The 13,081-nt window shown below is 34.8% G+C and overlaps 1 protein-coding gene across 15 annotated transcripts in view; it reads left to right on the forward strand.

Moving 5' to 3' along the window:
* The window catches only part of DLG1 (discs large MAGUK scaffold protein 1), a 302,234-nt gene that overhangs the window by 249,502 nt on the left and 39,651 nt on the right, over positions 1–13,081 (forward strand). For 7 of the 15 annotated variants that reach the window (XM_067542838.1, XM_067542842.1, XM_067542839.1 and 4 more), the window contains 3 exons: positions 2,660–2,836; positions 5,596–5,665; positions 10,966–11,065. In XM_067542838.1, coding sequence (XP_067398939.1) covers positions 2,660–2,836; positions 5,596–5,665; positions 10,966–11,065 — 347 coding nt within the window. Of the gene's footprint in view, positions 1–2,659; positions 2,837–5,595; positions 5,666–10,965; positions 11,066–11,734; positions 11,769–13,081 lie in introns of all 15 variants that reach the window. The other 8 variants (XM_067542840.1, XM_067542843.1, XM_067542841.1 and 5 more) reach the window with 2 other exon arrangements.

The following is a 13,081-nucleotide window of genomic DNA, read 5'->3' on the forward strand; positions in this document are numbered from 1 at the left end:
AAACATAGCAATCTAAAGTTTCTATACACTTAGTATTGGAGGAACACGAGTTACCATTTCTGATGTTGTCTTATGTTCTTTAGTACTATAAGGTGAAATAGAAGGATGTATTCTATACTTCTTCTCTTAAAGAGACTCGCTCAGTTTTTAGTGTGAAATATCCCAATCTTGATGACCTTTCAGGCATTTTGCAAAAGCCAGTTCTTTTATAGGGATTTGGGGGAAAGTTGATGATATGTTCTCAGATGCAAAGAATGGGTAGAAAGAAGCTTTCTCGTTCTTATTTACTGGTTGGTTGACTTTATCTGTCACTGTTTGATTGTTTACTGTTGCTGGCAGGATGAGTTTGTGTTAGTCATATAATTTAATGATGCTGTATGGTCATTATTATGTTGTAAGTTTAATTATTAGGGCACTTAGAATATTTTGTATAACCTTTTTCCGTTTTTTTCCTTGTACTTATTTAGATAAACTTGTTCCTTCCTTACACTGTCCTTAACAGAGCAAAAGTATTTTGATGATGCAAAATGTCTTTTAAATACAAAGTAATTTGCATAACCATTTATCTGGTTAAAGGAGTGCAATAATCAGAGTATAAATGTTTTTATTTTCTTCTGTTTTATATCCTCTTGCCATTTTGCTCCTCTTTAATCCTGTTATCTTCTTGGGCAGTGGCCACATGGAGTAATGCCCAGCTCAGTGCTGCTAGAGAGCACAATTATATAATAAAGCTTAGAAGTTAAAGAAAATGATGGTAGAAATTGTGGCAAGTAATAACAGGAATTTTTATGCACTAATTAGTTTTTCATTATTAATTAAAATAGTCACAACAAAATACAAGTAAAAATAAATCTGTCATTTTAGGAAATATGTAATGGAATGGTGCAATTTAATTTGAAGACAGTAAAATAGTAAAAGATCAACATTTGCAAAGTGTGCTTTTCTAATAACAAAGATACGCAAAGTAGAGTTGGAGGAATGTATGTGTAGGTTTAGAATTACATAATTCATAATTTTCAAAAGTTATTTGTGCAATTACTGAGCTATTTCAGAATTAAGAATCTGGCTTGTTCAGCCTGTTTTTGCAAAATTATTTGCTCTAATTTGAGATCGTTTCTGAGTTATATATTCAAAGCTACACTGAGGAATTAAAGTGAAAGGTCTTGTTCTAAAGCTGCCTGTGTTTCAACAAAACAGTCAGGTTGAAAACTCATTTAAAGCTTAAAGCCTCCATTTAATTTTAAATATTACAAACATGATGTAGCACTTGTATAAATACAGGTCATGAAATACATGAGCACAGTAAATATTTAGAAATATAAACTAGAACAATATGTGCACATTTTTCTTTATAGTTGATAGTACTGAGTTATACATATTATGTGTGCAGTCAACTTTGTTTTTCTAGGTTAGATCTCATTCAGATGGATAAAGATAAATTGATATCTAAACAAAGGTGTTTCTATTGGAAATAGTTTGTGATATGCAAAACGTAAACTGTTAGGTTCCAACAGTGTTGGAACCTAAAGCTTTACCTCAACAGTGTTGGAACCTAATAGTTTATATTTTGCATATCTCTCAAACTATTTCCCATAGAAACGTCTTGCAATAATTATGACAACCAGTGGCCTACTGGCTCTTGGTAGATACCTCACATATCACGTTTTGGTGAACTATTATGACTATATCAGACCCTAGGAATCTCTGTAAAACCCTATTCACCCCTGTGTCTCTGCCTGTTGCCACCTAGAAGTCCCTGGGTCACACTTACTTAGGGATGCTATGAGTTCTCCGTCACTTGAAGTCTTTAAATTTAACCGGATATCTTATTAAAAAATATGCTCTAGCTCAAACAGAAGTTATGAGCTTGCTTTAGAAATCACTGAGTGAGGTTTATTGGCCAGTGTAATGGAACAGCTCAGTCCAATTGATGATAATCCCTTCTAACTTTAAAATGTATAAATTTATCTGAAGTGCCACCACAGAGGTGATAAGACTCCCCCAAATAAACCATACTCCAGAATTACCAACCCCAAGCATTTAAAAATTATGAGTCAGGCCTCAGAAAATTGAGAGATTAGCTTTAAAAATAATGAGATTTAAGACAAAAATTGTGGTTCTTCTAATTTGCCTTTTGGGGTTTGAACCTTTAGGTTGTACTCAGGTCATATTTTCTAGCTTTTTCTCCACAGTCATGAGAACTAGAAACTTAGTTTTATTTTTAATGAAAGCTGAGGTTTTCACTTACTCACTTGAGTCCATGTTGTGCCTTTAATAAAACACCAAATATCACAAAACTTGTGATAAAATTGCAGTATTTCATTCTGCATTTTCAATATTTTGAATATTTTTCCTCTCTTTCACAGTCTCCCATGCAACTTCTTTAACCTGTGCAGGACATGTATGTAAGCTGTTCTATCCATATCTATATTAATTGACTTCTTTGAGAGCAACTACTATGACTCAGTAGAGTGCTCTGAATTTGGTAGAAAATCACAGTAATTCAGTAAACCTGTACTTTAAAAGTACTGAAAACCAAAACAGTAATTTAAAACGGACTCTTCGGAGTGGTTTGTTTAGTGAAAAATTTGAGGTTTCTTCAGACTAGTCTGTTTTGTTCCTGCCAGTCCTATACTTAATGATTTTCTTCTGAATTTAGAGCTCTCTTTGACTACGACAAGACTAAAGACAGTGGCCTTCCCAGTCAGGGACTAAACTTCAAATTTGGCGACATACTCCATGTCATCAATGCTTCTGATGATGAGTGGTGGCAGGCACGGCAGATGACACCAGATGGAGAAAGTGATGAAACTGGAGTGATTCCAAGCAAACGGAGGTATATTTCAAAGTATTTGTTCAGTGTGAGATCTTTGCCATTGAAATACTGCACCAATGTTGTATTCATGCACAAATTAAGTAGCCTGTCCTCTCCATTTAATTGTCCCCCATCTTTTCCTCCAATGACTGTTCTTATGAGAAACTGGAAGAATATGCCAGTCAGCACTACAGAAGATTAGCAGCTATTAGTAAGAGGCATTTGCAGCCTAAGGGTTAAAACACATGGCTTAAAACAGAAGATCTGAGTCCCATTCCCAAATCTCACTTTGGGAATTTCACTTAATCTGTTTGTGCCTCTGTTATTACTTCATCTAAAATGGATTTAATAGTGCTTCCCTGCTGGAACTGCTTTGGCATCTACAAATTAAAAAATACAAATACTGTCTTATGGAGTTGTTGGTGATGACTCCAGAGTTAGTTGATTCAGATGTTTTCAATTTAACAGGAACTTTAAACCTTTATTTTGTGAAAATCTCAGTTAAATGACAAAAAAAAGAAAAAAAGTTTGTGTATTATAATAATTTTTCATGGTGGTTTGATGAAAATTGGGATGATACAGAAAAAATAGTAATTCTAAAATGACCCTTTTTCAGTTTCTCACTGGATTTGGTTTTGGGGGGATTAGAGGGTAGGGGAAGATATCCTTTGCAAGAACATCTATCATTCTGGTGTCTGTGCATTGCTCCACATGTTGCTGAATAATACAATTTTATTTATATTGAAGGTGTTTATCTGTGACGTGAGTTTTAACTTTTTCTCAATAACTTACAAGAAATCAGCTGCACCTGCTATGTTTAGCAGTGATGATATAACATATCCACTTGGGAAGGGAAAGACAGGTCTGGAGGAAAGTTAATTGAGCTGGGAAACAGGAGCCCATGAGTTCAAAATCTCTTACAGTGGTTTTTTTCCCCATGCACCTCATCAGCTTTATTATTTACCAAGACCATGAACCCTAACCTTGAAAAACAACATGTCATCCGGTTGAGAGAGGTTACATTGAGTGGCTGCAGGCACAGTGAGGATTAGAACACAAGGGTGAAATCTTGTCCCTATTGAAGTCAGTGGCAAAATTCCTATTGTCACCCATATGGCTAGGATTCCACAACAGGACTCGAACACGATAGACTCAAATCTTCTCTCTTAGGCCACACTGCTTTCAGATTATCCTGTTTCTGACCACTACCCCCCAATATCTTCACCCTGAGCCAAGGCTAGAGATCAGGACTCATGCTGTACAGTGTGCTGTCTACCAAACAGTTGCGTCATCCAGGGGGAAGCTGTGTGCCAAGTCCTCCCTCCTCTGAGAGCTGAACTAAACACAGACTAGCAGTTACTCCTGTAGTTCAAGTGCTAGAGACTTGAACTGGAGATGGTAAGATCCGTGGATCAAAGCTTGTTGTTGACTCATGTGCACGGTGTTGTGGTTCCTGGTGACATTGTTTTTCAAGTGTCCTATTTAATTCACACTATAAGAAAACATCCTGTAGCACACATATGTAATTAAAGAATTATTATAATCTGTAAATTATGGCCTGCCACATCAAAATATAGGTGCAGAATACATTTAACATTATATGAATACAAAGAATTTCCAAAGTGCAAAAACCATTGATTATAACAAGAGATATTAAACTTCAGTCTTCAACGTTTAAGACAATATTTAACTAAAGGGATCAGGAGATCTAACACAGGCAGCAGATTATCCCACATGTGCCTCGTGAGGTTTCTTGCACCTTCCTCTGTAGCATCTGGTTCTGGGTACAGTCAGAGGCAGGATATTGGACAGATGGACCATGGTTCTGAGCCAGCATGGCAAAACCTATATTGCTGTGTAGGTGTTTCACAATTCGGCCATTTGTCATTCCTGATGTTGGTACCTGCCTATTAAAGTATATGACTTTTAGGTATTAACTGACATTTTTATTGCATTAGATATTTGAGCCCTAGTCCTGCTGTTGAATTCGTGTTGGTCCAATTGCAAAATTGGGGCTTTATTCTGTTGCACAGCCTCTTGGTAGGTTGGAGTTTTATAACAAATTTGTCAGTTGGTTGTGGAATTCTGATCTTATATGGTCTTACTGAAAGAAGGAAAAAAGAGGCCAGCCCAAATTGTGGGGCAGGAGATGGGAGGATAAGCCACTGGCAACTTTTCCTTGTTGGAAGACAAGCAGTGGCAAAGAGTGGGATTGGCAAACAGGCAGTGTAGGAGGTCCATAAAAGGCAGCATGAGGCAGAAGAAGGCCTCTTCTTGCTCCATCACACCCTCTCCACCCTCTTAGCCAATCATTTGAACACCTACGGGCCTGAGTTAGTCCTGGGAAATGACAGGATACTCTAGTTTTGGGCATCAAAAGTGGAGAAAAGAAAGTGACAGCTCAGCACAGCTGTTGCTTTCCTTCCTTTAGCTTCGTTGCCTGGACAAAGTGCCTTAAGAAGTTATTTTGGTTTAAACTAAAGGATAATAGCAAAGTTGTGGCCACATAGCCAAAAGATTCTAATTTGTCTCTCTCCTTATTGGAGCCTTCCCATTCAGAATCTACAGCTTATTGTTTGAGAATTAAAATTAATTTTTCTCATATTGGCCTGTGCAGATTCAATATATGTGTATCCTCAGCCCTCATCCCATCACGCTGCAAGCACATCTTCAACAGATTCTTAGAATATGAAAGCTGTAGTCTTTTATAGTATTAGGAGTGGCAGTATAAGGATCAGGTTGAGACAGTAACATTTTTCCCTTTTGCAATTTCCTTGCAGGGTTGAGAAGAAAGAAAGAGCCCGCTTAAAGACAGTGAAATTTAATTCCAAAATGAGAGGAGATAAAGGGGTGAGTTTATGAAATATTAATTAAATTTTTCATTAACATGATGGTAACATTTTTGAGTGGTTTATGTATGTGGATTGAACTTTTCTTATTTAATGATAAAAATTAAAAATTAAAATGTCTGTCAGACTATAAACTAGTTTATTCTAAAAATTATAATTTAACAAATAGTAATTTTATAAACAAGTCTGATTCAGATTTGCCGCAGTGTTCCCAAATGTGCCTGAAAAACTAGGTTAGGAGTGAATGTTATTGCTAATAATATAATATACAGAGAGAGCCATAAATATAAATTATCCCAGATGATAAGTTAATGCAAAATAAATAAGTGTATTTGAAAGCTATTGGTCTTTAATGTGGTCTTTTTGGGGAGAGTGAGTGACTTCATTTAAAAAAGTGGCTACCCTATTCGGTATTTTTTTTATTAATGAAGAAGTCTAAACAATTTTTGGCATTGGTCTGTCTGATATTAATAAAACTGCAAACTGAATCATTAAAGGGCTATGTGGGAAAGAGTCTCATTGTCAGTTAAATGTTAACCTAGACATTTTTGTTACTGAGTCATCAGAAACTGAAGGGTAGCCTATGCATGTCAAAAACTGCTGTTTTAGAGAAAAAATGGCAAAAATTCACCCTGAAGTAATATTTAGGAAACTAATGTTTCACCAAATTACTGCAAATGCTCAAAAACACAGAATTGTAATTCTAATCATCCAAAATAGTGGATGGATCTAGAAAACTACTGTATTAGGAAAAATCTAGAAAACTACTATTATTTTTAAAATACACTAACCATTTTCAAATTTTAGAACATAATATATTCTGCAATGATTTTGGTCATTTTGAACCCCAAGTGAAGTTTTACAATCAAATCAATCCCTTAAAATAGGGATTGTAACAGATGTTTCTAGATCTTCTCCTATAACTACTGATACGCTAGTAAGCGTTGCTAAAATACATTTTCAGTTTAAGGACTCGTCTAAAGTATGTGCTGACATTTTAGCCAAAATATACTTCAGAATTCTTTGGCAATAAGTACCGTTGTTAGTTATTAGAATCATTTTAAAAGTGGAGAAAGCTAACACAATAATATCTAGAGTAGGCTACTGCTATAGATCACAAAGATTTTTTTAAATATTGTTTGCTTAGTTAATTAGTTATATATTATTATTTGCTTTTTATTATTTCTGTAAATTGACAAAATCAGATTGGAAGGACAAGGTAATAAGAATATAATAATGATAAAATAGGACTCATCTTTTATTAAACCAACTTCTGCTTTCTTTTATTACATGGTTCCTTTTAGCAGATACAGTCTGCCTTTCATGGGTATTTGTAAGATAGTTTGGTATAATATTAGGCATCTCTTCAACTGAGCAACCTCAAAATAACTTTGTTTAATCAGCACTTTCAACAGAGTAGTTTAAACAGTGCCTGTTTGGGTGCCTGCTTACTAGATAATGCATGCTATCCACATGTTCTATGTTGAAAGTTTTAATTAGTTGTATTAATAGTAAAACACACCTAAATGTGTAACTGCATTTTTGCACCTAACATGGTTTAGGTGGAAACAAATACCTTTAGTGACTTTCTGATGGCCAAATTTCATATTGCCTTGAGAATTACTCTGATCATTGTTTATATTTTTCCAGTTTGTACATGCAAAATTACATATTGGAATAACATATCATGCCAAGTGATGGTGCAGTAATTTTATGTATTTTGAATTTACTATTTAATTTTATAGCTTTGCTATTGAGAAACTTACTTTTTTTATACTGATAGTTATATGTTAACCTTCAAGAGTTTCACATATTACTTGTAACTGAAATCCTCAACCCATGAAAGTCGCAAAAGGAACATTCTTAGACATTTAAATATTTGTAGTGATTGTTTTTAATTAAATTAGAATAATTTTTGCAAAACTTTACCAGACAGCATATTTCTTGAGAAGATAATCGCATGTTTTTGTAATTTGACTACCATAAAATTGTAAGCAGTTAACTGAATTAACTAAGTATTTAAATCATAGTCTTGTATGTTGACTATAACAAAGTTTGTACACAGTCACTGTGTACTAACACAGCACCAAAAATATGCATGTAATACTGAATGGAAAAACAAAGTACGCTTGCCATTGATAGAGAGCTGTATTTCTTTCCCTATACTAACATTTCCAGTTCCAACCACTCTCCTTATTCTTAAGCTGTTCATAGTCTTTTGCTTCAGTTGCAAATTTTTAACATCTCATTTTCTCTTTAAAATATCCTTAGTACCTTACTATAATTGTCAAATGGGTTTTTCCCCCCAATGTGGCTGTATGAAAGATACCTACCTGCCTGCAGTATTTTACATATGGTACATATTTTTACATTTTCAAATATCATGTATCAACAATTCTTACTTAATGGGTTCTACATAATGATAAAGTAAATATTACAGCCCTAATATAATATTAATGAGGGAAAACATTAAATTGTAAATTTCACTTATTCTAAGGAAAACTGAGAAAACTGAAGCTTGCATGATTATCATTTTTCTTGACTAGTTCTTTGATAGACACATTTATCTAATTTTGCTTGTGCTTCTTTTGTTTTTAACAAATTCTTTCTTATGTAACCTATCTATAATTTGCAATGGGCTTATGAAATATTTAATACAATTAATGTGTGCCTACAACTAAAAAACCAATTCTCTCTAGCCTTTATAATCATGATATCTTTTTTTAAAATCATCTTTTGGCTGATGTTTTATTTTAAATCAGTACATTATTACTATCTATTTTGCAGTGGAACTGACTCTGACCATTATACATGCAGTATATGAAATTATTGAAGTCAAATCAAAGATTAGTTTTATCAAATATTTTTAAAATATAGCTAAACAAAAATCAGTATTCTGCAAGAAGTGCATTAAAAGCACCACTGTATTGTTCTAATTGTCAAGAATAACTAAATCTTTTCTGCCTTATTTGAATTGCACCAAAATTCTTTGTCAATGTTTTCTATAATGTTCTTATTTTGAAGATGAGACATTTTGTCTGACTTACGCTCCATGGTGGCCTTTGCCCTTGTGCTGCAATTGTATTTGTTATATGAGACCTCCTCATATAGAAATCCATATTACAGGCTTTTTTATCTTTTTCATCTATTCAGTAAAAATGTGATCATCCCTCAGAGACAATTCTTAGCTGCCTTCAAAAAGTCTTCTGCTTAATAATCCTGATTCACTAGAAACAGTAAGGTGTATGTGATTGTTAGATCTTGGATTTATTTCAATCTTAAGAATAATAGATGGAGCTCTATGATGAAGTAACAATTATCATCTTAGGTGCAGAAGCTCAGGAGGACCATAGCCCGGAATCCTGCCTGTGCCACCTGTAGTTCATACAAACATATGATTGGTTAGGTGCCAGTTTTCATGCCCATATGTCAGGATGATACTTCTCACAGCTGAATACTAGTTTTGCCTGAATACTGATGCCAATCTGTTAAGGGGTTTTATGAATTTCCTGCTTAATATACTTAGTGCTGTTTTTCCAGAACTCTCCCTTCTGTGACGGCCCTTACTGTGCTCCATTGGTACCATATGCCTTTTTTGCACCTGGTAATATTTAAATAACACAATACATTATTTTACCATTGCAGTGATGCCATCAGTGGATTTTTTAGCATATGACATTGCTAAACAAATCTGTGTTAAAGCAGATGGGCCAGAAAGGCTGTGAACATTGTAGTAGGGTGCAAACTACAGGATACACTGCAGGCATTCACTGAATAAATGCCAAGCTTATCATTGTGCACTAGCCCTGGAAAAAAAAGTGCACAGCACAGCACTGCCTTCTCCCCTAATTGCTGCTATATTTCCCTCCATATGAAGTAGTGGTAGAAGAGAAAAAGCAGTTTGCACATTTCTTCTGATAAAACTTACTTTCATCTGGAGCCATATTGCGATTAAGGGAGAGTATGGTCAAATTGGATCAAATGTGATGGACAAAACATATTGCAGTTATGCTGTAGATTCTAGAAATAATTATTAATAGAATCCTAACAGGATGAACTGAAACCCAGTAGTTCTGCAGGTAGTGACATTTGTGCAAACCCATAGCCTTCATTAGGGATGCCTGGGTGAAACTGACTGGTGCTTATTAAACAAGTCATTTAATGATACAGGGAGCAGTTTTACACAGTAAGAAGATTCCATTTTAATATAGTCACTTCAGAATAGAACTACACTTTAAGGATGGAAGACTTCCATGATATTTTTAACAGTAGACATCACCAAGTTTAGTTAAAATTCTATATTGCCATCTTTCACTTAATGTACATAAAAGTGTATATTCCTCTTGTTCGTAAGGTAGTCTAGGATTGTAATAGTAGCTTAAGGTCAAATGGGGGGAAAATTGTGATTTAAAAAAAAATCCTCACTGAATCAAGATAAAGCATCTGAGCTGTACAAATCCCTCAGGAACACCAATACCAAAATTCCTAATTTCTACTCAGTTACCATCCTGAGCTATGCAATATCTGATTTCTAAAAGGTCAGTTCCACCTCTATGCCTCATCCCCCCAATGCTGAAGAAAAATTAACAATCTGAACAAATAAAATAAGTAAGTGTTAAGAACGGACCTGGGCACTAGGATATGCACTTTCCCACAGCAATGTCCATTTTTTGCCATGAATGTGTGAGGAATTGCTGATGCAGAAGAAATAAGAAAAATGAAGAGATTTTTTTTTAAAGTGATGTTGAATATTTTAAGTGGACAAAACTATTTTTTTGTAAAATTTTTACTATAGTTAAATACTTTCAGGAAAAAGAGTGATGAAAGTAACAATTTTACATTATTTTGCTTTCATATACATTGGCAGTCATTCAAGTATTTAGGTGTGCTTTTGCAAGCAGTTAATGCTGGAAATATCTGGTTACCCCAGTACTAGCTTATATTTATGACTTCGTACATTCTGTTTATCAAATGTGTTTTAATTTTGATGGTTTTAGCAGCCTACTGGCTCTCGCTTTTTTCTATTCACAAAGGATCTGAATTATGAAGCATAAGGCAACAGATTATAAACCATGGATACCAGCTTTCCTATCCTTTCAGTAGTTAACATGCAAAACATGGAGGGTTTGAGCAAAACCAAAAGACCACTCTGTTTCTCATGAGCTGGGATGATGATGTTAAATTCAAATATGAACTGCATAATGTGGTTATAGGAGTCAGCTTCCACAAAGCTGCTGGGCTGGGGCTTTGTACACACAGACATTAGACATCCTTTGTTTTGCCCCTCCTTCTCTTCTTCAGCAGTCATTCAATGACAAGCGTAAAAAGAACCTCTTTTCCCGAAAATTTCCCTTCTACAAGAACAAGGACCAGAGTGAGCAGGAAACCAGTGATATTGACCGTAAGTATGTGGGATCCAGTGGAGAGAAAGACACAGACACACACGTAAGGGCCTGCTAGCTTGCAGTAGGGTGTTACCATGGAGACAGTTTCAAGAGCTGCAACAGGTTAATCGAACTCAAACAATGTGAATGACAAAACAATCTTTTAAGCAATACATTAATTTGTATGCTATTACAGTGCATCCTAACTGCTCTTGGAATCCAAGAGCAGCCTTGTTCATAGTGAACTGGATGGGACTGTGGAATGGTTTTTATGTGTGTAACTGAAGGTGATAACTACTACTACGATGTAACAGAATTTACTTTATCAATAACTTCATAGAATGCGCTGCTGCAAAATTATTACTCTGATTATAAATGAACTGTAACCAGTCACTTCAGTATATTTGAAACAGAAATCTTATCGTTACGACAAAAATAAAGTTGATTGTTCAGATCTTAGCCTACTATAATCTCCCTCTGCCTTTTGCATCACGGATAACACTTCAGCTGCTAGCCATTTTAAATCCTAGGAGCTGACTGTGGAAAAAAAATTCTGTAGACCTATGTCTCCCTGTAATGTTCTTGAAACTCTCTCTTATCGTAGCGCCAGTTTTATATATTACTGACAATTATTTTTCTTTTGTGATTATCTTTTTATTGCTTGCCCTCTGGGGACTACTCTACAGGAGATCCCTGACGACATGGGATCAAAAGGCCTGAGTAAGTCATCAAAATACTCCCGAGTTATGTTTAACCTCCATCTGCAAACTTAATTTTTATAGATCCATTTTGAGACTGGTGGTATTGCTCTGCTGATGTAAGGAGGTTAATTATTTCAAACTGTTTTATTGAATTTTCTTAATTTGTTACATTCTTGGGTTTTATCTTCTAAGATCTTGCTACTTCATTTAATTCAGGTGACAACCACATTTATTTTTGGTTTAGAAGCTTACCCACATATATTGTGTGTCACAGGTAATGACTGCTCTCGCTGAACTAGTTAATGTATCTTTTCTAGTATGTCATTTTTATACTGGCTTTGCCATTCTTTTTTTAAAAAACTACACTATTTTACAGTTATGATCCACACCACTGCAATAATGCTATTTCACTTCAGTTCTTTTTATCATTATTGTAAAATATTGTATTTTAATGGCTCCTACTACTAAAATGCCTTTACATATTTTAAAATTAGCAGCAATAAAAATAGCTTCATTTTCTCTTACTTGATGGAAAATGTATTCTGACAGAGATGAGATTGGGAGGAGGTTCTATCTGATCTATTTTAGCTCTTACGTGGTACTCACATAAGAATACTGATCATACAGTAAGAGGGTTATTATTAGGCGCATATCCTGTGTAAGTATCACTTTCAGTTTCTGCAAAACCATATCTGTTCTATCACATGAAGAATATTAGCACTGGGAATGCTAGATAAATAGTGCAGGATTAGTAATGGCCATGTTATGGATAATTTAGTTTTGTAATTTAAATTACAACAGGCTTTAAAAATGAACAGTTACTCTAGTAGACCCATCTGTGTATTAATGTCTGGATGTTCAGGCATTAGTAATAAAATAATTCAGCAAAGGATGAAATTCGCAGGTAAAGCTAAAATTTACTATCTTAGTTTTAAAATATTTGTGATCGAGACACACAAATTATCTCATACTTCTGGACTGGTAAGGCTCTGAGGCTATAGACAAAAATTTCCGGTGAGTATTAATTTTCTATTCTACCAGTCTATTAGAATTCTTTGAGAGTGCCAACAAACATGTGGATATGGGTGATCCAGTGGATGTAATGTACTTGGACTTTCAGAAAGCCTTTGACAAGGTCCATCACCAAAGGCTCTTAAGCAAAGTAAGCAGTCATGGGATAAGAGGGAAGGTCCTCTCTTAGATCAGTAACTGGTTAAAAGATAGGAATAAATGGTTGGTTTTCACAGTGGAGAGAGGTAAATAGCAGAGTCTCCCAAGGATCTGTTCTGGGACCAGTACTGTTCAACATATTCATAAATGGTCTGTAAAGGG

This window comes from Emydura macquarii, unplaced genomic scaffold, assembly GCF_026122565.2.
Source record: "Emydura macquarii macquarii isolate MOO-44397 ecotype Brisbane River unplaced genomic scaffold, CSIRO-AGI_Emac_v2 contig_729, whole genome shotgun sequence".
Lineage (NCBI taxonomy): Eukaryota > Metazoa > Chordata > Testudines > Chelidae > Emydura > Emydura macquarii.